The 22,390-nt window shown below is 41.9% G+C and overlaps 1 protein-coding gene across 6 annotated transcripts in view; it reads right to left on the minus strand.

Moving 5' to 3' along the window:
• Nucleotides 1-22,149, minus strand: part of RFT1 (RFT1 glycolipid translocator homolog) — a 48,397-nt gene extending 26,248 nt beyond the window's left edge. The window contains exons 1-10 of one of the 6 annotated variants that reach the window (XM_084839790.1): nucleotides 21,902-22,149; nucleotides 17,842-17,927; nucleotides 16,065-16,181; nucleotides 14,858-15,047; nucleotides 13,676-13,777; nucleotides 12,167-12,301; nucleotides 6,913-6,991; nucleotides 5,179-5,229; nucleotides 3,132-3,262; nucleotides 1,996-2,140 (exon numbers count right to left, since the gene is read on the minus strand). In XM_084839790.1, the coding sequence (XP_084695916.1) occupies nucleotides 1,996-2,140; nucleotides 3,132-3,262; nucleotides 5,179-5,229; nucleotides 6,913-6,991; nucleotides 12,167-12,301; nucleotides 13,676-13,777; nucleotides 14,858-15,047; nucleotides 16,065-16,181; nucleotides 17,842-17,927; nucleotides 21,902-21,964 (1,099 nt within the window). In that variant the 5' untranslated portion in view covers nucleotides 21,965-22,149. Of the gene's footprint in view, nucleotides 1-1,995; nucleotides 2,141-3,131; nucleotides 3,263-5,178; nucleotides 5,230-6,912; nucleotides 6,992-12,166; nucleotides 12,302-13,675; nucleotides 13,778-14,857; nucleotides 15,048-16,064; nucleotides 16,182-17,841; nucleotides 17,928-21,884 lie in introns of all 6 variants that reach the window. The other 5 variants (XM_084839795.1, XM_084839792.1, XM_084839791.1 and 2 more) reach the window with 5 other exon arrangements.
• Between the last annotated feature and the right edge of the window lie 241 nt (nucleotides 22,150-22,390).

The raw sequence follows: 22,390 nt of genomic DNA on the forward strand, positions 1-22,390 counted from the left end.
TCTTTTCCACCAGCATTTCATCTTTTCAGTGTCATCCAGAAGAGCTTTTCCGAGTGGTGCGCAGCCTGTTACATTCTGGGCCAGGGAGAGAGACTGTGGAACACTCGGTTACACGATGTGACAAGTTTGCATGGCACTTTGAAGACAAAGTCGCTCAGATTCGTCATGAATTGGACACCACAATTAATGCAGTTCCATTGGTACTGTCTGGTCCAGTTTCAGTTATTGAGACCTGAGGATGCGGACAATGTGCTTGGCCAAGTCCGACTGATCACTTGTGTGCTTGACCCTTGCCCTTCATGGCTTAACAAGGAGGGGATGTCTGGCTGGGTCCAGGAGGTTGTAAATTCCTCCTTGAGAGAGGGATTGGTGCTGGCCTCTTTAAAAGAGGCGGTAATCAGACCAATCCTGAAAAAGCCTAACCTGGACTCGGAGGATGTTAACAACTATAGGCTGGTGGCCAACATCCCCTTCCTGGGCAAGGTGCTTGAGCATCCAGCATGGTATCCTTCTGGATAGGTTGTCTGGGTTGGGAGTTGGAGGCACTGCACTGCACTACAGTGGTTCTGGTCCTGCTTGGATGACCGATTCCAGAAGGTAGTGCTGAGGGATTATTGCTCTGTGCCATGGCAATTGTGCCATGGGGTTCCACAGGGCTCTATTTTATCCCCCAGGCTGTTTAACATCTACGTGAAACCGCTGGGGGAGGTTATCTGGAGGTCTGGGCTGAGGTGCCATCAATATGCGGATGACATCCAGCTCTACCTCTCTTTCTCATCAAACCCAGGTGAGGCAGTGACTGTTCTGAATCAGTGCCTGGGCACGGTACTGGACTGGATGAGGGCCAATAAACTGAAACTCAATCCAGAGAAGACAGAGGTACTGTTAGTGGGTGGTTCGTCTGCCCAGCTAGGTGATATTCAACCTGTTCTGGAGGGGGTTGCATTCCCCCTAAAGGATCAGGTTCGTAGTTCGGGGGTGTTCTTGGACCCAGAACTTCCACTTGAGGCACAGGTGAACTCAGTGGCAGGGAGCACTTTTTATCACCTTAGGCTGGTATACCAACTACGCCCTTATCTGGACAGAGGAAGCTACAGTTATCCATGCTCTGATAACTTCTCGTCTGGATTACTGCAATGCATTATATGTGGGGCTGCCTTTGAAAATGGTCCAGAAACTTCAGCTGGTCCAAAATAGGGCAGCAAGATTGTTAACAGGACTGGCCCACGAGCTCATATTATGCCAGTATTTTTCCAGCTGCACTAGCTGCCATTCCATTTCCAGGCCCGATTCAAAGTGCTGGTATTAACATTCAAAGCTCTTAACAGCTTGGGGCCAGGTTATCTGAACAATCGCCTCCTCCCATATGTGGAGCCCAGACCCTAATATCATCCTCAGCAGTCCTTCTCCGTGAGTCCCTGCCAAAGGAAGTGAGGCGGGTGGCTACTAGGAGGAGGGCTTTTTCTGCTGTGGCACCCCAGCTGTGGAATGAGCTCCCTAGTGAGGTTCACCTGGCACCTACATTGTATTCCTTCTGGTGCCAGGTGAAGACCTTTTAATTTTCCCAGGAATTTTAGCATTTTAGCTTTCTAGACTTTTAGCTTTGCTGTTTTAAATCTGTATTTTAAATCTCTGCATTGCTGCTAGGTTTTATTCTGGTTGTATTGTTATACTGTGGTTGTAATGTTTTATATATTCTATATTTTTATTGTGTGCTTTTTGGTTTTAATTTTTGTGAACTGCCCAGACAGCTTCGGCTATTGGGTGATATAGAAATGAAATAAATAAATCACCACCCCTCCGTAACACACAAATATATGACGTTTTCTCAAACATAAAGGAAAAAAAAATTTCTGAACTGAAACTGTGCAATCAGCTGTTTTGTGTCATTTTTTCCATGTATAATATTTCCAGATATGAAAAGAAACTGAGGAGGCTTTCACAAAATAATCTGATGCTAATAAAGCTAATTTTCAGGAAGACAACAACCATTACCTGATCCCACACTGAGCATTGAACCTCCATAAAGATCCAGCGCCAACTGGGAATAGGCATAACCAAAAACTGTAATGGTTAGGCCAATCAGAAGCACTAGTTTCAACAGCGATTCTAAAACAGCTGCTGCCATGGAGATATCATCCTAAAAAAGAATTGCATTCATTTAATTGATGGAACAAAACAAAACAAAACATAGAATACTATGTCAAATTTATATGCCAAATAATTCGAATTTACAATCCACTATTTTGTACTTCGTTAGTTACAGGCAAGTTATAATAATTAAATATAGCTGATTTGTCTCTAGAATTATGAATATATTGAATGCGCTGAAAGTTAGAGACACAATTTAATTTATCTGCACAAATCCCTTCTGCTAAATCTGCTATGTCAAACTAAACATGTAGACTGAACTAGCTTCAAATGCATCAGAGGAAAACAAGAATACTCAACACTTCTGGTAACCTACACAATGTTATATACACTATTTTTGAACTCTGCAACAAATCAATGCAGTCTTAAAATACAAGACTGTACTGTAATTTATTACCTAACCCTGCAACAGCCCATGGGTTATTTGAGGATTGTTTCTCCCTCAAACAAGCCATGCTGCCAAGGGTTCAGATGACATAACAAGCTGCAGGCAGGGAGGTAATTAGGGAAATGGCACCCAGCATGCACCAGGGGTTAAAACAAGCCACTGTGGCTTATTTGTTTAAGCCATGGTAGCTTGTTCTGATGGTGCAAACTGGGTCACTGTCACTTCCTTGTCATAGTTGATTACACTTGCACCATGAATCTTACATTCTCTTTTTTCTCCTAATGGTTTTTCAAAACTTGCTATGCATCAAAACTTACATTATTTTAATGGTGTAAACCACCCCAGAATTAATTCCAGTGAAATTATGTAAATTTATATGTAAATATTTTAAATACATAAAGGTTCTTCATCACAGAATCGTAGAACAGTAGGGTTGGAAGGTGCCTATAAGACCATCGGGTCCAACTCCCTGCTCAATGCAGGAATCTAAGTCAGAGCATCCCTGACAGATGGCTGTCCAGCCTCATCTTGAATGCCTCCCTTTACTTTAAGTGTATATCTTTAAACTACTGCATAAGAAGACTAAATTTACCTGTTTCTGCAACTTGATATCCTTCCCTCGTTCCAGAACCTTAGCAAAGTAAACATAAAAACTCTCTTCTATAGGCAAAAATATAAATCGAGCCGTCAGAGAACCGAGGTTATTCACTATATCATAAACACCTTTATAAATAAAAAAATGCAATTAAGTATTTTCATTATAGCTCAAAAATCAATAAGTTAAATTACTTTTAAGAAGGATAGTTGGATAAGCGCTGGAGACGAGGGATGGATGGACTCACCTCCATCCTGTTTCACCGGGCACTCGCCAAGCCACCACCACCACCCGCCCCTGTTCGCCGCACCACACGAGCTGCTGAAGCACCTGATGAGCACCCAGCAAATGCTGCGGGGCCGCCCATCCTCTTAGCAAGCCACCATTTTGCATAAAAATGGCAGCTTGGACTTTTCTAGATATGTATTGTTATGTAAATGGCGACTGTAATGGGGCCACTTACACAATATTACAGGAGTAAATGGACCATTCACACCTGCAGTGTTGAGTAAATGGCCCCTTTACAGCTGCCATTTACATAACATTACATATCCAGAAAACTTCAAGCCGCCCTTTTTGATGCAAAATGGTGGCTTGCTAAGGGGATGGGCGGCAGCTGGGTGTTTGCGGACTGTGCAGGCACTCGGCAAGTGGGTCTGGTAAGTGGCAGTGGCTTGGCGAATGAGGTCCGGGAGGCCGAGGAGGGAGGTGTCTGTCAGACTCCACCCCTTCTCAAATGCCTGCAACATCCCTATTGGACACTATATATCTTTTTGAAGATAGATGGATACTAGTGTGATGTTTAATTGCTGCTTGGATGTCTTAATATGAATAAGTTTTTACTCAATCCATCAAGTATGGTTTGAGGAGCCCTTCACATCATCCTTTTTAAATAAGCCTGGATACCGCGTCTTCTGGATTCACTCTGAAGCAGTTTAAGTTCACGGACGTGCCAATAAAATGACAATTTTCATCTATAATAGACTGTAAATGTTGACCATTTATAGTAGGTAGTTTTCTCTGTATGTAACAATGGAGTTTAGAAGTTGTTGTTTAGAAGGTGTTCTATTGCTATTTTTGGCAACTAAAAATACTTGGTTGTATTTTGTTATGTTCTATTTTATTATTGTATTTATAAAAGTATTTTTATTGGTATAAAGATATTTCTGATTAAAATTTGTAGTTTTTGTCCTGAGCTTTTCTGTATGGTGGTTAGGTCTTGAGTGGTCAGGAAATCACTCTTCTTGGTTTGCCATGGGAAAGTATGTCATGGTAAGAATCAGGTCACCGCATGATTAGCCTACAGATTACTGTCTCCCTATGTGATAAGAAAGAACTGTCACAGGTGATATTTTCATAAATGCAAGTCACATCGTTGAGCGTTACTTTATTTCCACCATTTGTTGTTTATTCGGTCAGTCGCTTCCGACTCTTCGTGACTTCATGGACCAGCCCATGCCAGAGCTTCCTGTCGGCTGTCGCTACCCCCAGCTCCCCCAAGGTCGAGTCCGTCACCTCCAGAATATCATCCATCCATCTTGCCCTTGGTCGGCCCCTCTTCCTTTTGCCTTCCACTTTCCCTAGCATCAGCATAAGGGAGTCTAAAACATCCCTGAACTTACTTCACATAAAAAGCAATGAACAGCAATACAATTTATTCTGCATTTTGGCATTAGAATAGCAATCAAACTATTACTGCTTTACTACACACCAAAAATAGAAATTAAGGTATGATTGACATTGTAATAAAAATAGCAATTTTGATACCATTTTTAACATCTTGCTGTCTTATAATCATAAGCAGCTCGGCTAGCATTATGAAGCAAACAAACCAAATAGACTTCTCAAAATCAGCCTCACATCATCAAAATTCTATATTCATATCGATGATCTTCACATTCAGTTCACCTTCAAGTATATTCAAAACTCAAATCAATGCATTTTTAGGCTGCTTTTAGATGTTAATAGATTTGTAATATGCATCCTTCTTCTAATTTCAAGAACAAATAAGGCCATGTAAACTTTGTAATAATGCCTGGCTTACCCTGGTCTCCAAAATTTAACACGTTCAGGAAAGTCATCACGTATCTCTCACCTATAAAATTAATACTTAACATTAGCCTTCAATTCCCTTTGCAGGTGACTGCAATGAGAAATCTTAAACCGTTATCCTAAGCACATGGGATACCATTACTATTCAGTGTCTATATTTGCAAACTTATTATTAAATGCACAAAAAGGGCAAAAGAATGTGGAAGGTAAAATCTAAACAAACTGAGTAATATAATGGCTTTAAGGATAGAAGCTCTGCGGTACTAGGACTTCTCAGGAAACAGACTCTTGAGGGAGAAAAGTATGGGAAGGGGAAGCAGCTCTTTTGGAGACCACTGGCACATATTGTTTTAATAATATTAAAAATATTTTTAGGGAGCAATCCTATGGCCGCTAGTCAGCCGCTAGACGGCGATAGGATATCTGGTTTTCCAGGAACCGACCTCAGATCCTGCACTCCAAGGTCGGTTCCCGGAGAACCGACCTTCCCCCACTTCTTCGCTGCCTTGGAGGCAGCATGGAACAGCCCGGTGCTTCGCGCTCACAAGTGGAGTGTGGAGTGGCCAAAATGGAGTGTTCCGAGGGGCATTCTGGGGCGGGAAAGGCAGAAATGCCGGTACAACACATCCTACGTGTCGTACAGCAGCCTCCTCCCCTGCTCTGTCCTCCCGCAGCTAGACACCTGATATCAGCTGTCTAGCTGAAAATGCAGGGCAGGAGAAGCATGGAGGGAATGATCACCTCCGAGTTCAGAGGTGGCTGCCTATCTGCATAGGATTGCACCTTTAAAAATTTAATATTAATTACTGATTATTGTTACAATAAATATTATTTTTAGGCCAATTCCAATAAACTATTCTACACATTAATGACTTTGTTTCACATGATACAAAGATTATGATATTTATGAGCTGCTAATATACTCTTACCAAAAGTTACAAGTGCAGTTGTACCAATTTAAGTCCATATTAATAAGAGATGTGTCTACAATAGACATACCATGTAATTGTTTCACCATATTTATAGGATTCTGATATGCATGTGGTGGATATTTGAGGATTCATAAGTGAAAACTAAAACATATATATTTATATAACATTTTACATTACATTTTAGGACTAATTCATGAATAACTATACTTATAGAAAGGCTGGTAAAAATTGCAAAATAAATTATGTGTTACCTATTACCAAGCTTCATTAGACCACCTTTCTCTAAACATTTGGGTTGGGTTGGATCCAGATTAGTGCTTAGCAGAGTTCCATTCACAGTGGCGAAGGGGGTGGGGAGGCGATCTTTGTGATTTCTCCTTCCCCCTGCAGCTCCCTGTGCCTTTGGAAAGGTTGCTCTGGATGGCTGGGAGACCCTCCGGAGCAGCACGAGAGGTGATGCAGGAGTAAGGGTGAACCTGCAAAGATTTCCTTCCACCCCCTTTCTCTAGTGGGGAGCCTCCACTAGATACCAGTGCTTCCCATGAATAGAAGGAGCCCTTCCATTAATGGAATGGCCAGTTTACAACTTTCACATTCTATGAACACACAATCAAGATTGGCATCTTTCATTTGAAAAAGAAATTTCAAGGAAATAGCATGTTTCTAACTACTAGCCCAGCCTACACTAACAAACAATTGTGGAAACTGCAAAATTAGCTAAGGGCATTTCTCTTGTTGTTGTCAACTGGAAGAGAGGGGGGAAGGGTTCAACCTGAAGAAGGTATCACACTCACCTTCTGTTAATACTTGTTTCAGGAACGACTGTTTAAAGAAACTCCAAGTCAATCTAGCTTCTTTCCAGTCAACAAATTCCTGAAAGTAAAACAGTTGTACAATTACTGAGGGGTATTTAAAGAATTAAAATCCTAAGTAAAACTATCCATGTAAGCTGTACATTGTACATAACATGCATATAATACTAACTACGGCTGGTTCACACAGGTGAACAGCCTTGACAAGGTATTTCTCAACCTGCTCCAGGTACAGGATTCATGCTGAAAGTGCACTGTATGAACTAGAGCTTCACAGATAAACTCCTCTTGTGATTTCTGTGACCAAAGCAGCACTTTTTGGAGATGCCACAATCACAGCAAATACAACAGAAATCAGTTTATACAATACTATTCTCCATGAAAACCCCACACCAGGAAGGTAGCCATTTGTCATTACAGGCTTAAGAGCATTTTTGTTTTCTACTCAGGGCTGTACAAGCTTCCCTTGGCCTCTGTTTTATAAATTAACTTAGCATGCAGAATTGCCATAATGGGCTTGATGAAACTGGTTCAGGTAAGGTAAACTCTGACTTAGTATTTGCAAGATTACTCTCAACAGATTCATCAGAGTGATATTAATTTGTTTTAAAAAACATAAAATAAGGTATAAGGAAGAAAACTTACAGAGCAATCCTGTGCATATTTACTTAGATGCAAGTCCAACTGTGTTCAGTAGAACTTACTCCTATGTAAGGATAAGATTGCAGTCCTATGGCAATAGAGGATTGTTTACAACCTGTGTTTAAAAATGAGCATCCTATTTCATGTGCATGATGAAGTGTGTTTTTAAAAGTCTGTTATATATTTTGTGTCAGTTCATGAATTGGTGAACTAGAGATACAAGATTATGTTTTTACATATTTGTTTTGCTCACGTTAGATAATTTTTATTCAGTTTAATAAGTTCCATTTTAAAAGCTGTTTCATATTATTCCTTTTTTCTGACTTGATCTCATTTTAGTGTGTTAAAGACCTAAGTGTTTTATATAACTGAGTTTACATTGACATGCTAAGTGGAGTATCTGTTTACAGTTGCCTCTGAAGAAGAGTCATCTGAAGAAGATGAAACATGCTGGCCACATTCGGACAATCGCAGGGGCGAAAGAGCCCATCATGGGTTCTTCCCTCGCCCCCACCCATAATTTGCATAATTACCCACGATGAAGCACAGGTTGCTGTGTCATCCGAACCTGGCACATGGTGGGGTTAACTTCTCATCCACCCCCATAACCCATACTACAAGCCATGGGTTGTGGGGTGGGTAAGAAGCCACCCCAACTGCGCTGAGCACTGGGTTCGGACAACATGGCAACCCACGCTACATTGTGGGTAATTATGCAAATTGTGATTGTGTGTGCGGCATGCTTAGGGCGGGGAAGAACCCACGAAGGCTTCTTTCACCCCTGCGATCATCCAAACCTGACCACTGTATCTTAATAAACTGTTAAGTACACCTTTTAAGCCGGGAGAGAGCGCAGGACAGGAAGGCCTGGCGTACTATGGTCCATGGGGTCACGAAGAGTCGGACACGACTGAACGACTGAACAACAACCCCTTTTAAGGCTTCCTCTTCTCTTAATTCCTGGTCTGGTGCCTTCCCTCTCATCTTTTCTCTAGTGGTCAGGAGGGTTCTCATAGAGACTGTTCATCTTTATAAGCTAGTCTTTAGACCAAGAATCATGGAAATACCTTCTAATTAGCTTTCTTCACATTATTTGTTACAGTTTCCAGCAATGCAACCAAAAAGGCTATGATTAATCGCCAATGAAGGTAATGTATGCTTTTTCATATTAAAGTAAATTACAGTTTATTAGAAATCAAAACATGTTAAGGTTTTTAAAATATTTTTCTACAGTACAGTTCTCAATCAGCAAGATTTAGGGTACAATCCTATGCATGTTGAGACAGAAAAAAGTCCTACAACTTCCAGCATGCCTCAGGCAGCCAGAAAAAATTACACTTTTTTCTGTCTAAACATGCATAAGATTGCGCCCTTAGCATTTCCTTTCATAGAGGAAAAGACTATTTCTTAAAGACACAATAACCTCTTAATATAAAGTTTTGCTTATATAAATAGAACATATTAAAACGGCTGAAACAATATTTTTACTCAATAAGGTTAGTTTACAGTAGTTAATTCTGTCTCATGCTTTTCTTTTCTGAATAAGACTCCACATTTTTAAAAGTTATATATGTGGGAAGAGACAAGATCAGTAATGGCTGAATAACATGGAGTTGTATCCAATGGTGTCATTCCACAAGCGCAAAGCTTCTACAGCTTGCAGAAACCAGCTTTCATCCTTGTACAAGTATTAAATCCAGCTGACTCTGCTTGCATAAGGCGTTATGATTTCATTCAACTTTCCCCAACCTGATGTCCTCCAGCTGTTTTGGACCAACTTCCATCAGCCCCAAACAGCCTGGCGTATGGTCAGGAATGATGGAAGTGATCTAAAACATCTGGACAGCATCAGGTTGGGGAAGGGCCAGCTAGGTGTTGGTTGTCCTAGTTGCTACACTTGTTCTTGCGCACCCAGTATAGGAACGGCACCGCTTGTATGTTTTCCATTACCATAAGGCTAGATACAATCCATGATTTTGACTGCTCTATTGGAAACAGAAATATATCCTTTATTAACTACCAGAATAATAGGTACAAGAAAACCAATGAATGGATTTGTTTCTATATATAATAAATTATTTAAGGTATGAAATTTTATTCAGTTATTTATTTTTCTATATTGGGTATCAAAGTTATACACACAGTTATTGTATAACAGTGTGTACATGGAAGCAGAAGTATTGAAGGTTTATTTTATTTTTTTAACTATTTATTTATTTCTATACTGTCCAATAGCCGAAGTTCTCTGGGTGGTTCACAAGGCTTTTACAAAGCGCAGCGTAAAATATAAAATATGAAAGATTAAAACCACAATATAACAGTACAACCAGAATAAAACCTAGCAGCAATGCAGAGATTTAAAATAAAGATTTAAGACACCAAAGCTAAAAGACTAGGATGCTAAAATTTTGGGAGAATAAAAAGTTCTTCACCTGGTGCTGGAAGGAGTACAATGTAGGTGCCAGGCAAACCGCTCTAGGGAGCTCATTCCATGGCTGGGTGCCACAACAGAAAAGACCCTCTTCCTAGTAGCCACCTGCCTCACTTCCTTTGGCAGGGGCTCACAGAGAAGGACCACTGAGGATTATCTTAGGGTCCAGGCAGGCACATATGGGAGGAGGTGATCCTTCAGATAACCTGGTCCCAAGCTGTTAAGGGCTTTGAATGTTAATACCAGCACATTGAATTGGGCCCAGAAATGGACTGGCAGCCAGTGGAGCTGGAAAAATACTGGCATAATGTGATCTCACTGGCCAGTCCCTGTTAACAATCTTGCTGCCCTGTTTTGGACCAGCTGAAGTTTCTGGACCGTTTTCAAAGGCAGCCCCATGAATATTGCATTGCAGTAATGCAGACAAGAGGTTATCAGAGCATTGACAACTGCTATCTCTGTCCAGATAAGGCCGTAGTTGGTATACCAGCCTAAGATGATAAAAAGTGCACTGTGCCACTGAGTTCACCTGTGCCTCAAGTGACAGTTCTGGGTCCAAGAACACCTCCGAACTACAATCCTGATCCTTTGGGGGAGTGCAACCCCTCCAGAATAGGTTGAACATCACCTAGCTGGGCACATGAACCACCCACTAACAGTACCTCTGTCTTGTCTGGATTGAGTTTCAGTTTATTGGCCCTCATCCAGTCCATTACCGAGCCCAGGCACTGATTCAGAACAGCCACTGCCTCAACTGGGTTTAATGAAAAAGAGAGGTAGAGTTGGGTGTCATCTGCATATTGATGGCACCTCAGCCCACATCTTCGGATAACCTCCCCCAGAAGTTTCATGTAGATGTTGAAAAGCATGGGGGATAAAATAGAGCCCTGTGGAACCCCATGGCACAATTGCCATGGCACAGGGCAATAATCCCCCAGCACCACCTTCTGGAATCGGCGATCCAAGCAGGACCAGAACCACTGCAGTGCAGTGTCTCCAACTCCCAACCCAGACAACCTATCCAGAAAGATACCATGGTCGATGGTATAGAAAGCCACTGAGAGGTCCAGGATAATCATCAGGGTCACACTCCCCCTGTCCCTCTCCCGGCAAAGGTCATCCCACAGGATGACCAAGGCAGTTTCCATTCCAAAACCAGGCCTGAAGCCCGATTGAAATGGATCTAGATAATCCAATTCATTCAAGAGTGCCTGGAGCTGCCCCACAACCACCTGCTCAAGCACCTTGCCCAGGAAGGGGATGTTGGCCACCAGCCTATAGTTGTTAACATCCTCCAGGTTCAGGTTAGGCTTTTTCAGGAGTGGTCTGATTACCGCCTCTTTTAACAAGGCCGGCACCAATCCCTCTCTCAAGGAGGAATTTACAACCTCCTGGACCCAGCCGGACATCCCCTCCTTGTTTGATTTAATAAGCCATGAAGAGCAAGGGTTGAGCACACAGGTGGTCGATCAGACTTGGCCAAGCACCTTGTCTGCATCCTCAGGTCTCAGTAACTGAAACTCATCCAATAAAACTGGACCGGACAGTGTTCTGAACGCCTCTACTAATGGAACTGCATTAATTGTGGTGTCCAATTCATGACAAATCTGAGTGACTTTATCTTCAAAGTGCCATGCAAACTCATCACAGCATGCTACCAAGTGTTCCACAGTCTCTCTCCTTGGCCCAGAATGTAACAGGCTGCGAACCACTTGGAAAAGCTCCGCTGGATGACACTGAAAAGATGCAATGCTGATGGAAAAGAACTGTCTCTTTGGCACCCTCACCGCCATAGAGTAGGTTCAGTAATGAACTCTAACCTGTGTTCAGTCAGACTCAGCATGAGTTTTCCTCCCCCTCCTTTCTAGCCATCTCCCCTCTTGCTTCATCGCTCTCAGCTCGGGTGTATACTAAGGAGCTGTCCGGGGTCTGCTCAAAGGGAGAGGGCACTTGGGCACGATCAATGAAATATAAGTGTAAAAAAACACAAAGAGACTTGAAAAATGACAACATGACACAAACACTGACTTAATAGCCACGAAACATTTTCACTATAATGACACTCCCTATAAGAATTACTAGGGACAATTTAGTTAAGCGTGAAGAGAATTTTGTCTTGTGTCAAAATTATGGCTACTTGGTTTTTAAAACTATTATACTTACCTCATCTTGTCCAAAATTAGGTAAAATAGATATCATTTGAGTAACTGGAAATGATTTTTTGGTTGCTTCAGGAGAACCCAAAAACTTCATGAAATACATTATGTAGCACAATACCAGAATGCTGGTATATAAAAGCTGTAAGAATAAATTCTCATTAGTTACATAGCCTACAGATTATTGCAGCAACATTTCCATTTGAACGTTTCCACTAGAGCACCAGTAATATTCAAATACCAAGTACCCAGGTCCATTCGGGGCTTCACGGCACTTCTTTGAAACTGCCGACAAGTGGCAAAGTGCAGCAGTGTCACAAACAGCACACATACGGCTACATCTTCAAACGAGTGCCATGCACTGCAGCAGGGCTGTCCCACCACCTCAACCATTAAAGTAGCCTTCCTCAGCCAGGCATCTTTGTTAAGTTTTGGACTACAACTCCCATCAGCATGGTCAATGGTCAGGGATGATGGGAGTTGTATTCCAAACATCTGGGGGGCACCAGGTTGGAGAAGGCTGCATTAAAGCAACTGTTAAGAAGATAAAAAGCTCTTTACTATCATCATGAAGTTGTATTAGTACACAGGTTAATATGATAAGCTTATACATTACCATTCCCGTTCATAATTTCCACTTCAATCTTTCTGGCTAATCAAAATGAATGCATCTCTTCTGTTTAATTAAAGCTTTATTTTAAAGTCCCAAAATGAGAGTCAGGCTTCCCAAAAAACACCTGGGGATTTTCAGGAGTTTCGGGAGTTTTATTTTAAGTTCCTTCATAGTCCCTCCCAGACCAGATTTTATGAGGGTCCTAACTGGACCAGATAGAAGTCAGCTTTCTTCTCTTAGGAAAAAGTGTCACGAACAGTGCAATCCTATACTCAGAAGTGTGCCCCACTGAGTTCAACAGGGCTTACTCCCAAGTAAGTGGGAATAGGACTGCAGCCTAGATGTCCAAAATACCATTTTCCTTACATCCTTAATTGAAATATTACACTCATTCACGTTATCTGCCTAAGAACCACACATGACACTTATAAGATCATATATGAAACCTAAGGCTTTCTCATTAAGCGGGGAAAGGTTCAATAAATTGACATGACTGGTGACACCTCCTATGGCCAGTTAGGAATCTAAGCAACAAGATTTGCTACCAAAGTTAATCAAGCACAATGTAGTGTGTGCCTTGTAAATTCATCTAGAAAAAGATATTATATTGCAAGTTAATCTAGTGAAAGATCATTTATCCTACACGCTTAGCTGAAAAAAAGACACAACTGCATCTACATATGGCAGATAACTAGCTTTGCGGCCAAGCCACAACCTGAAAGTTATATTAGGCTAGGTTAGAACTGGGACAGTAGGAGACCAGCGTGAACTACAAGAAATTGGCACCTTTGGTTGATGGCGGAAAAGGGAAAAGCACGGTAGCTATAGTAAACCAATGTCAAATTATTCCACTAAAATTCTTATGACAGATCAAATAATAATAGAACAGGTATGAAATTGTACCTGGGCCAAAGAAAATATGTAGAGCCCCCAGTGAGGATACAGAACTACCAGAATGACTGTCAAAAAGCATTTGCAAATGATTGAGAGACTTTCAGCAATAACCTGCAAAGAATAGACAAAGACCATGTTAAGCATACACACTATATTCCTAACAGTAATTCTTACGTACTGTAAGAATTTAAAAATCCTGTGATTCTCAGATGCAACCTTTCACATGTGTCTAAGAATGCTTAACTGTGAGTAGCCATGAATTGCTCCTGCAAATGAGGCAACTTACAGAAGAGGAAAATTTCTACTTGTAGGATGAAAATTTCTATAGTTTGTGTTCACATATTCCAATTGATGTGTTTAAAACAAAGGGCTGAATCCAGACTAGGTTAGTCACACTTTGGTCCTATTGAAATAAATGGGACAAGTTAGTCACGATTAACTTAAGCCCCACTGATTTCAGTGGGACTAAAGCATAACTAATGGGCCGAACAATCCTATGGTTGGGAATCCCCTATGTCCAGGCTCTGCCCCTGGTCTGCCAGCAGTAGCTCTGCTGAATCCAAACCAGCATGAGCTGGGAAGGTGAAAACACAGGAAAAGTGTTATAAGAAGCAGGGAGAGCAGTCCTCATTTTACCTTTTTTCCTCCCTTGAGTAAATGGGCAGGAGATGAGTTACGCCAGATCCTGTCCTGGCATAGACTCCTGCTGTGTTCGTGGGCATGGCTGTGGAGGATGGGGTGTAGGAATTGGCACAGGTGTGCTTCTTCCCCAAGCTGTGCCTAGGCCACACCCATTCTTGGCTGCTCCACCACAAGGATTTGGCCAACAGAGCCTTCCAGGGGGTTCTGGGACAGTACATCTTGGTCCACCAACAGAGGGGCACTTCTGCCACTTCTAAGGGCGGCTCAGCCAGGGATAGAAGTGCACACTTAGTCTGGATTCAACCTAATGCTAATATATGCAGTAGCTTAGGTTAACACCTAAATAATTACTTTATATTACTATCTTATATAAAGGCAAATAAGAATGCTTTTGCTGTTGAACACCATAGTTTCTCAAATTTAGAATGAAAATCTTTTTTTAAAAAAAATCAGGTTTTGTTCTCAAATTATTTACCGCTTCATTCATCAGTCCTTCATATTAATTAGAAAACAAACAGGAATAACAATTTTTGCATACAGTTTACTAACCTTTAGCCTTACAAATAAGTGTACTTGGGCTAAAACCCAAAAAGGTTCGCCTAGGAGTTCAATCACAGCAGAAAGACCAAAGGCAACTACTCCAAAGTTGTAGTGAGGAACAGCATTTTCATCAGGAATTTCAAGTACATCTAGCCATACCCAGCCCAGGAATACAGACCAACTCAGACCCAAGGGGACTCTATGAGTTGAAAAGACAAAACCTTAGGCAGTTTCACATTTTGTCCCTTTGCCTGCGATGTTCAAAAGTGGATTAAAAAAAAACCAAGTTCTCTTTTGTTGGGGGGGGGGGGGGAATCCAGGAGTCCAGATAACATTTAAAAATAATTGCATTTGTTTCCCATACATGTATATGCATAAGGTAGAATGCATCACCAGTCTCTATATACATACTTGGTTGCTCGAGAAGTCTAACCTGTTCATTCCAACACCCCATCCACCGCTTCAGTTGAGGAGCGCTTTTTGCACACTAACTCAAGAGCTGCACCAATGCCTAGCTGTGCTTCAGGGAGATGTGGCAGTTAATATATGCATTAGATTCACATGAAACTAAGTTAACTCCCTAGAAATGTAGCACTGCAGATAAGCTTAGATATGTCATTTGCAGTTCAGATAGGTCCTAAATCCTTAAGAATGTCACATCCCACCTTAACTGAACCATATACTAAGCTACCTGCCCTTTGACTTAGCTACAACTTGAAAGAACAGACTGTTCTAGCTTTTCAAAAGTACAAGCAAAACTCAGAGATTAAACACAGAGTTTAAATCCTTTGAAGTTGCCTTCATTGGATTATATAAAACTTGTTACATGCTGAAACTAGGATTGCCACCTATCAATCCAGTTGTCGTACCTGTCCCTTTAAAGGCGATGGAGCAGAATTAGCCAATGCAGCCAACACACCTCCCACCTTATAACTCCACCGCCAGCAGCAGAACAAACCCAAAGCTTCCTAGAGCAGGTGGAAGAGAAGGGACAAAGGGGCCAGCAGAGTGGTGGGAAAGGGGGGGATAGTAGCCACATCCTCTCCATCTGCTTTGGCAAGCATGTCACCTGAACTGACAGGTGGCAGGCGTTGCTAGCACTCATTAGGATGGTAGTATTTCATCTTTACCTTTGTACTGAGACAAATGGGAAAAGAGTTAATAGAGAGGGCTTACTTTTTAAATCTAAACATTCCACTATGTCATTGAAACTTACATTAGCCACAAAAGATTAAATGTTTTAGTCCAATTTCTCCTCGCACTTCCACTTAGACAAGCTCTGCGGAATGCCTCTCTGGCTAAGAAAACAACTGTTGAGTAAAGCAGCATCAGCCTATTTTTTTAAAGGAAAAAGAGTAATTTCAGCACAAGGTAACTATGAATGAAGCAATACTAAAACAGCTTCCAACAATATATAGCAGAGAAGACTGATGAACCAACCAATCCAAAAATTTGCTGGTACCATATAAATTGGGATTGGGAATGCCGTCAACTACAGAAACATCAAATGTAACATTATGCATTATGTAACAATGTACTGCTGTTGTAGTATCTCTGCCAATTTCATGACAGTTTTTAAAAATCTAACTCATTGGAAGACAATTTCCTTTAAGTGCCACGTTTCATTCTTTCGGGCCTATTAAAATAACTGTGGGTAACATACCCAGGATTCAGAGTGGTGTGTGCCAGGGGTCTTCCAGTTCCCCCCTACAGCAACCAATGACCAAATCTCATACACACACCGGGGACAGGGAAGGAACCCTCTGGAATGGCATCCCATGATGCACAGATGGCTGCCAGAAGGGGGAAAACACTTCACATTTGGAAGTGCTCTGTGAAGGCACGTGGGCTTCTCTGGATCCTGGCCCATATGTTTAAATATCCTAATAAATAACACAGAATAGAAGGCAACCTGGAATGCACTGAAGCACAAGAACAAAGTAGTCTTACACTGCTGAATGTTTTACCATGTTATGTGCAATTGTAACCCATGAATCTATTTTATAGAGAATGAAGGTCGAGAAATATTTATGTACTTACAATGCAGTCTTACTACATTTCTACTCAGAAGCAAATCCCACTGAGTTCAAAGGAGCTTACACGCAGATATGTGTCCACAGGACTGCAGCCTTACTTTCAATTTTGGGCTGCCTAATAATGAAAAGTTATCTGGGAAGCTTACAATAAGAGTTAAAACCAACAAATATACAAATTAAATTATAAAATAGAGTAAATAATACATTCTGTCATCTCAAGGCTTTTTAAAGCCTATGGTATGGTTTAATTACTTTCAGTGGGCTATTCAGTTCCTTTTAGGAGCAATTTTGCTCTGGAGCAACCATGGGTAGAAAGAAATTGCACACAAGCATCCATAGTTCACTTCACGGAATATATAACTAAATATGCATCCAGCTACAGCACATATCTCTGCCAAAAGTAGATGTATAGTGCTACAGATCTAGAAATTCCTCTTCAGGCATTTCAGGGTTTCGGAGAGTTGAATAAAGGCAGATGAAACCTGGCAAAAGCTTGTATCCTGATAAAACACAGCCTACAAATAAGCTTAGTTTATTTTTAATGTGAAATAATATTTACCTCTAGACCTTGAGATAATGAGAAAGCAGCATTCTTCAAACTTGCATTTTAAGAAAGTCCAAGAATTACTGAATATCTTTAAAATCAAACTACTACATAAACACAGCATTCTCAGTAGCAACTAGATAATTTACATAGTTCAGGGGAGAAATTCATTTGTCTAAAAAAACTGAATCACAAACTCAAATTTGCATTTAGACAACACTGGAGACATTTATTCAACTAAACAGTTTGAAATGTCTCCTTGGAACATCCTACCAAGAAGCAGTTACTTACGTGGAGTAACGTTTTCATTGCCCAGTTTTACAAAGAAATAAAACAGAATTGAGACAAAACTAGCATAATTTGGAAACATTAATAATTCATACTTTTAAAAGGAACTGATTATCATTTATTACCTTACATTTACGAGGCCAATGATTTCCTTTGATACGTATCGTAGAGTAAAAGCATTTAACCCAAAGGTAATTAGCCGGAACAGTATCTGTAAAAAAATAGAGCGAAAGAGCAAGTAAATCAATACTAAATTTCAAACCATAAGCAAAGTCAGATCTCAAGTAGCAGCTTAAGACTGCAAACCTGCGCCCACTTACCTAGTAGTATGACCCATTGAACATAATGGGACTTACTCCTGAACAGACACATATACAATTATATTATTTGCTAATAGTGTAAGCTGAACGTTTCAAAAACCCTGCACACAAATCTCACCTCTGCCACAAATTCCCTAAGGGTCCAATCCTATGCATGTTTAGACAGACTGTCAAAAACATGGTTGGATCTCTTGAGATGAACCAAATCCGTGCCGCTAGAAAGCACAATAGTAATAATAACCAGGCCATAGCAGGGAGGTGGTGGAACAGTCTGCTGGACTGTTCCACCTAAGCATACTTAGGTGGAAGTGAGCTCTGTTGAACAGAATGGAACTTACTTCCTAGTAAACTTGCATAAGACCTGGCTGCTAGAAAGGGAAGCATTCTCTCACCCTCAGACCAAACCAGCAGTATGAGGATAATTAGATACCTACAATATCTAAAATAGTGTGGCAAATTCTGAGCAACATGGAAAACGGTGACAAAAATATTGTCATTATTGATGGTTTTATATAATCTATAACTGTATCCTGGTGCTTCCTTTTTCTGTCTTTATATAATGCATATAAGGACAGAAAATGAAGTACCATGTACAATTGTAGTTCAACTCTACTGACCCCTAGTTTAATTGCCACACAGCTGACTATCAAACGTACCCTTCGTTTGATACCACTGCTTTAGCTAATCTGCAAATCTGTAAGACAACCCTTTACAAAATTTGCAGCATTACCTACCAGTTTTCAAAAATGCAGATCAAGGTTTTGTCTCCACTATAGCCCCACTGATGTTCATTGGATTCATCTACTTTGTGGCTTCCCACTAAAGCCAGCAGCACAGCAGAAACTGCCTCAGGGAAACACAGATACCTTTTCTCTTGAATACACCCATTCTGAGCATAGGAAGCCAACCACGTAGGCTGCACAGCTACACCAGTCCTATGCCTGTTTCTATCAGAACAAACTAGATGCGACACTGAACACATACACTCAGAAGTGTATGTTTTTAAATTAATAGTAGGCATGTGGGGTGATTTTCACTGGGGCTGAAGGGGACAGTTCACAGGAAGGGGAGGTTCAGTCCTTCCCTCTCTAGTTCTGCTCCCAACTGCGCTCCTGGGTCCCAAAATGATAGCTACCTGACTAGCCTTGCAAGAAAATACATGAACTGATGAATTATGTTGAGAGGTATAGAAAGCAAAACATAGAGACAGACGTGTATGAACGGCCCTAGATCCAGTGATGAAGACATTTAAAGAAGATACTTGTATGTTGTTGGTAAGCAGTTCTCTCCAGTGCACACACATCCCCTGGACCCAGACTTGCCTATTCTGCCATGAGCCCAAACTGTTTGAAGCAATTAACTGAATCCACATGGATTCACAAGAGATTTGTGAATTAATTTCTACAACTCAACACTCTGAATTACTAGGAAATGCTGGAAAGTTTATGCTGAGGACCACTCCAAACCATACATGTTTCTTATAGAAAGTACTATTGTGAAAGATAGCTCAGAAATTTATTTATTTGTGAAACTTATATCCTGACAAAACTGCTCAAGGCAACTAATAATCAGATACAGATAAAACAGAAATTACAATTTAAATATTAAAACTCATCCAATAAAAATATGTCTAATAAATGAGAAACAACAATACCCACTAGACTAAAACCTACTTCAGAAGCAAATTATCTTAGGGTGCAATCCTATGCATGTTTAGAGAGAAAAAAAGTCCTACAATTCCCAGCATGCCCCAACCAGCATGGCTGGCTGGAGGGATGCTGGGAGTTGTAGGACTTTTTTCTGTCTAAACATGTATAGGATTTCGTCCATAGACACTAAAAGCATGTCTGATTAAAAATTACTTAGCCTGCCAGCAGAAGGAGAGCACAAATAGAGCTAGCCTGTGAATACATTTGAAAGAGATCACACAAAACCCATGCATAGATCAGCATGTCCATATTGGGAAGCCACAACTGGCCATGAAACCTGTTCACAAATTCAACCCATCAGCCTCAGCTAGCATGGTCAGTGGTCATGGGAGTTGTAATTTAACTACATATGGATGGCAGAGTTTCCCCAACTCTGCCAGATAGGGTATTTCTTACGACACTTCTACAGTCAGATATGATAATGGGTTGAAAGCATTTTAATTGGATTTAAAAATTAAAAATTACATATTTCTTTAAAAATGTAAATCCCAAGATTCTCAAATAACTAGGTTAATATTAAATAATCTGAACAGCAAGTTAATATTTAAAATGAATCAATCCCTCTACCATATATATCAAGTTAGTTTTTCTATGTAAAAGAAGAACCAATTGGAAGATTGCTCAAATATGAATATTTACACTCTGCCTACCAAAGCTAGGCATTTCAATTGCACCTGAAGAAATTAAATTGCTCTAGTCTGCCAAGTAACTATCAGATTTTACTTCTACCATCAGTCATGGACATTTCATTTTTGTTTGCTACTTTGTTTACTGAACAAAGGGAGCAACGCTGGAAAAGAGACAACAAAATGGTCCAGTGTGCAGTTCCCTATATTCTTATACTTAACCTTACACACTGCCATGTCTATTGGTCCTAAGAAATACCCTATATGGCAGGGGAGGGTAAAATGTGGCCCTCCTGATGATGTTAGGCTACAACTCCTATTGCCCCTGACTACTGCCCATGGTAGCTGGGGCTAACGGGAACTTGAGTCCAACAACATCAACCACAGACTCCCCATTTGTGCTATGGGAATATTTTAAAGATGTTCCCTTTATGGGTAAAAGAGAGAAAATGTATACAATGCAAAAAGAGATGCAAGCCCTGGTTATAAGAATGAGACAACAGTGTAAGTAATACTCTAGCTGAAAATTAACATGGTTTAGGGAGCAATCCTAAGGCCCCTAGACAGCAGCTAGACGGCCATAGGATATCTGGTTTTCTGGGAACCAACATCAGAGCCCGTGCCCCGAGGCCGGTTCCCAGAGGACTGACCTCGCCCCACTTCCACGCTGTCTCGCAGGCAGTGTGGAACAGCCCTGTCCTCCGCACTCGCAAGAGGAGCACGGAGCAGCTGAAAAGGGGCGTTCCAGGGGGCATTACAGGGCGGGTGGAAATGCCTGCACGACACATCCAATGTGTCGTACAGCAGCCTCCTCCCCGCTCTTCCCTCCCACAGCTAGACAGCTGCAATCGGCTGTCTAGCCAAAAATGCAGGGCAGGAGAAGCGCAGAGGGAACGATCCTCTCCATGCTTCTCCTGCCCTGCATTGGATAGGCAGTTGCCTCTGAGTTCGGAGGCAGCCGCCTATCTGAATTGGATTGCACCCTTAGTGGTCAAACTTGTGGCACTGTTTAGGAAATATATGAAGCAGTATCAATGAGAAACTTCATTTAAATTAGTTATTTAAATCAGCCTTATTTCTTGCCAATGTAACTTAATTGCCTGGATTTAAATCAATCCACCCTGCAGTGTTAAACATAGCATGCTATTTCCCTCACATAAATTCTTTCTGAGAAGATGTGCAAAGTCGCCTTTGGGGTTGTTTCAGACAAGTTTGCTTGCGCAGTGTCCATACAACAATTCTATGCATGTGGGGGGGGGGGAGTCCTACAACTCCCAGCACGTCCGAGCCAGCTGTGCTGGCTATGGCATGCTGGGAGTTGTAGGATTATTATTTTTTTCTTGTCTAGGGTTGCGCCCTTAGGCTCCTGCGGTGAACCGAAAGAGGTGTTCAACCAGCTCGTCCTCCCCACCGTCTTTTTTGGAAACGACCCACCCAGAACTACCGGTAGTCGCTCAGCAGCGAAGGGGAAGGAGGCTACTGCCGAACCCCCCTCGCCTCCATTCATTCCCACCTTTCACCGGCGGCTACCTGCAAAAGGGCGCTGGAAGAGGCCAGCCGGGTGGTGTCCCTGAGCGCGTCCTGGGAGCCCATTTTTGCCGCCGCCGCCGCCGCCGCCTCCCCGCCAAAGGAAGACACTCCGCCGCCTCAGCACTCAGGCCCATGCGAAGAATACGCTCCCCGCCGACCCCATCCCCTTTTCCTCTGCCCTTTTTTCCCCTCCCGGCAAGGGCTGCTTCCTCAAGAGGAAAAGCAGAAATGGCTCCTCCTCCTTCTCCTCCTCCCAGGCGCGCTCGGATCTCGTCAGCGGGAGAAGGGAAAGAAGGCGGCGGCCTTTGCCGCGGCCGCCGCTTGCTCTCGTCGGCAGCGTGTACAGCCTGGCCGGGGCGAGGCCGAATCCTCGCCCCATTCCTCCCCTCGCGCTTGGGGAAGGTGAGAACGGCCTCACGCAGCGGAACTGGGGACGAGCCAGCTGAAGGCGCGTGACCCGCAGCAGCCTGCCTGCGTGTAGGCTTGTAC

Source organism: Heloderma suspectum, chromosome 2, assembly GCF_057233095.1.
Source record: "Heloderma suspectum isolate Gila_16-S chromosome 2, 16-S_ref, whole genome shotgun sequence".
Lineage (NCBI taxonomy): Eukaryota > Metazoa > Chordata > Lepidosauria > Squamata > Helodermatidae > Heloderma > Heloderma suspectum.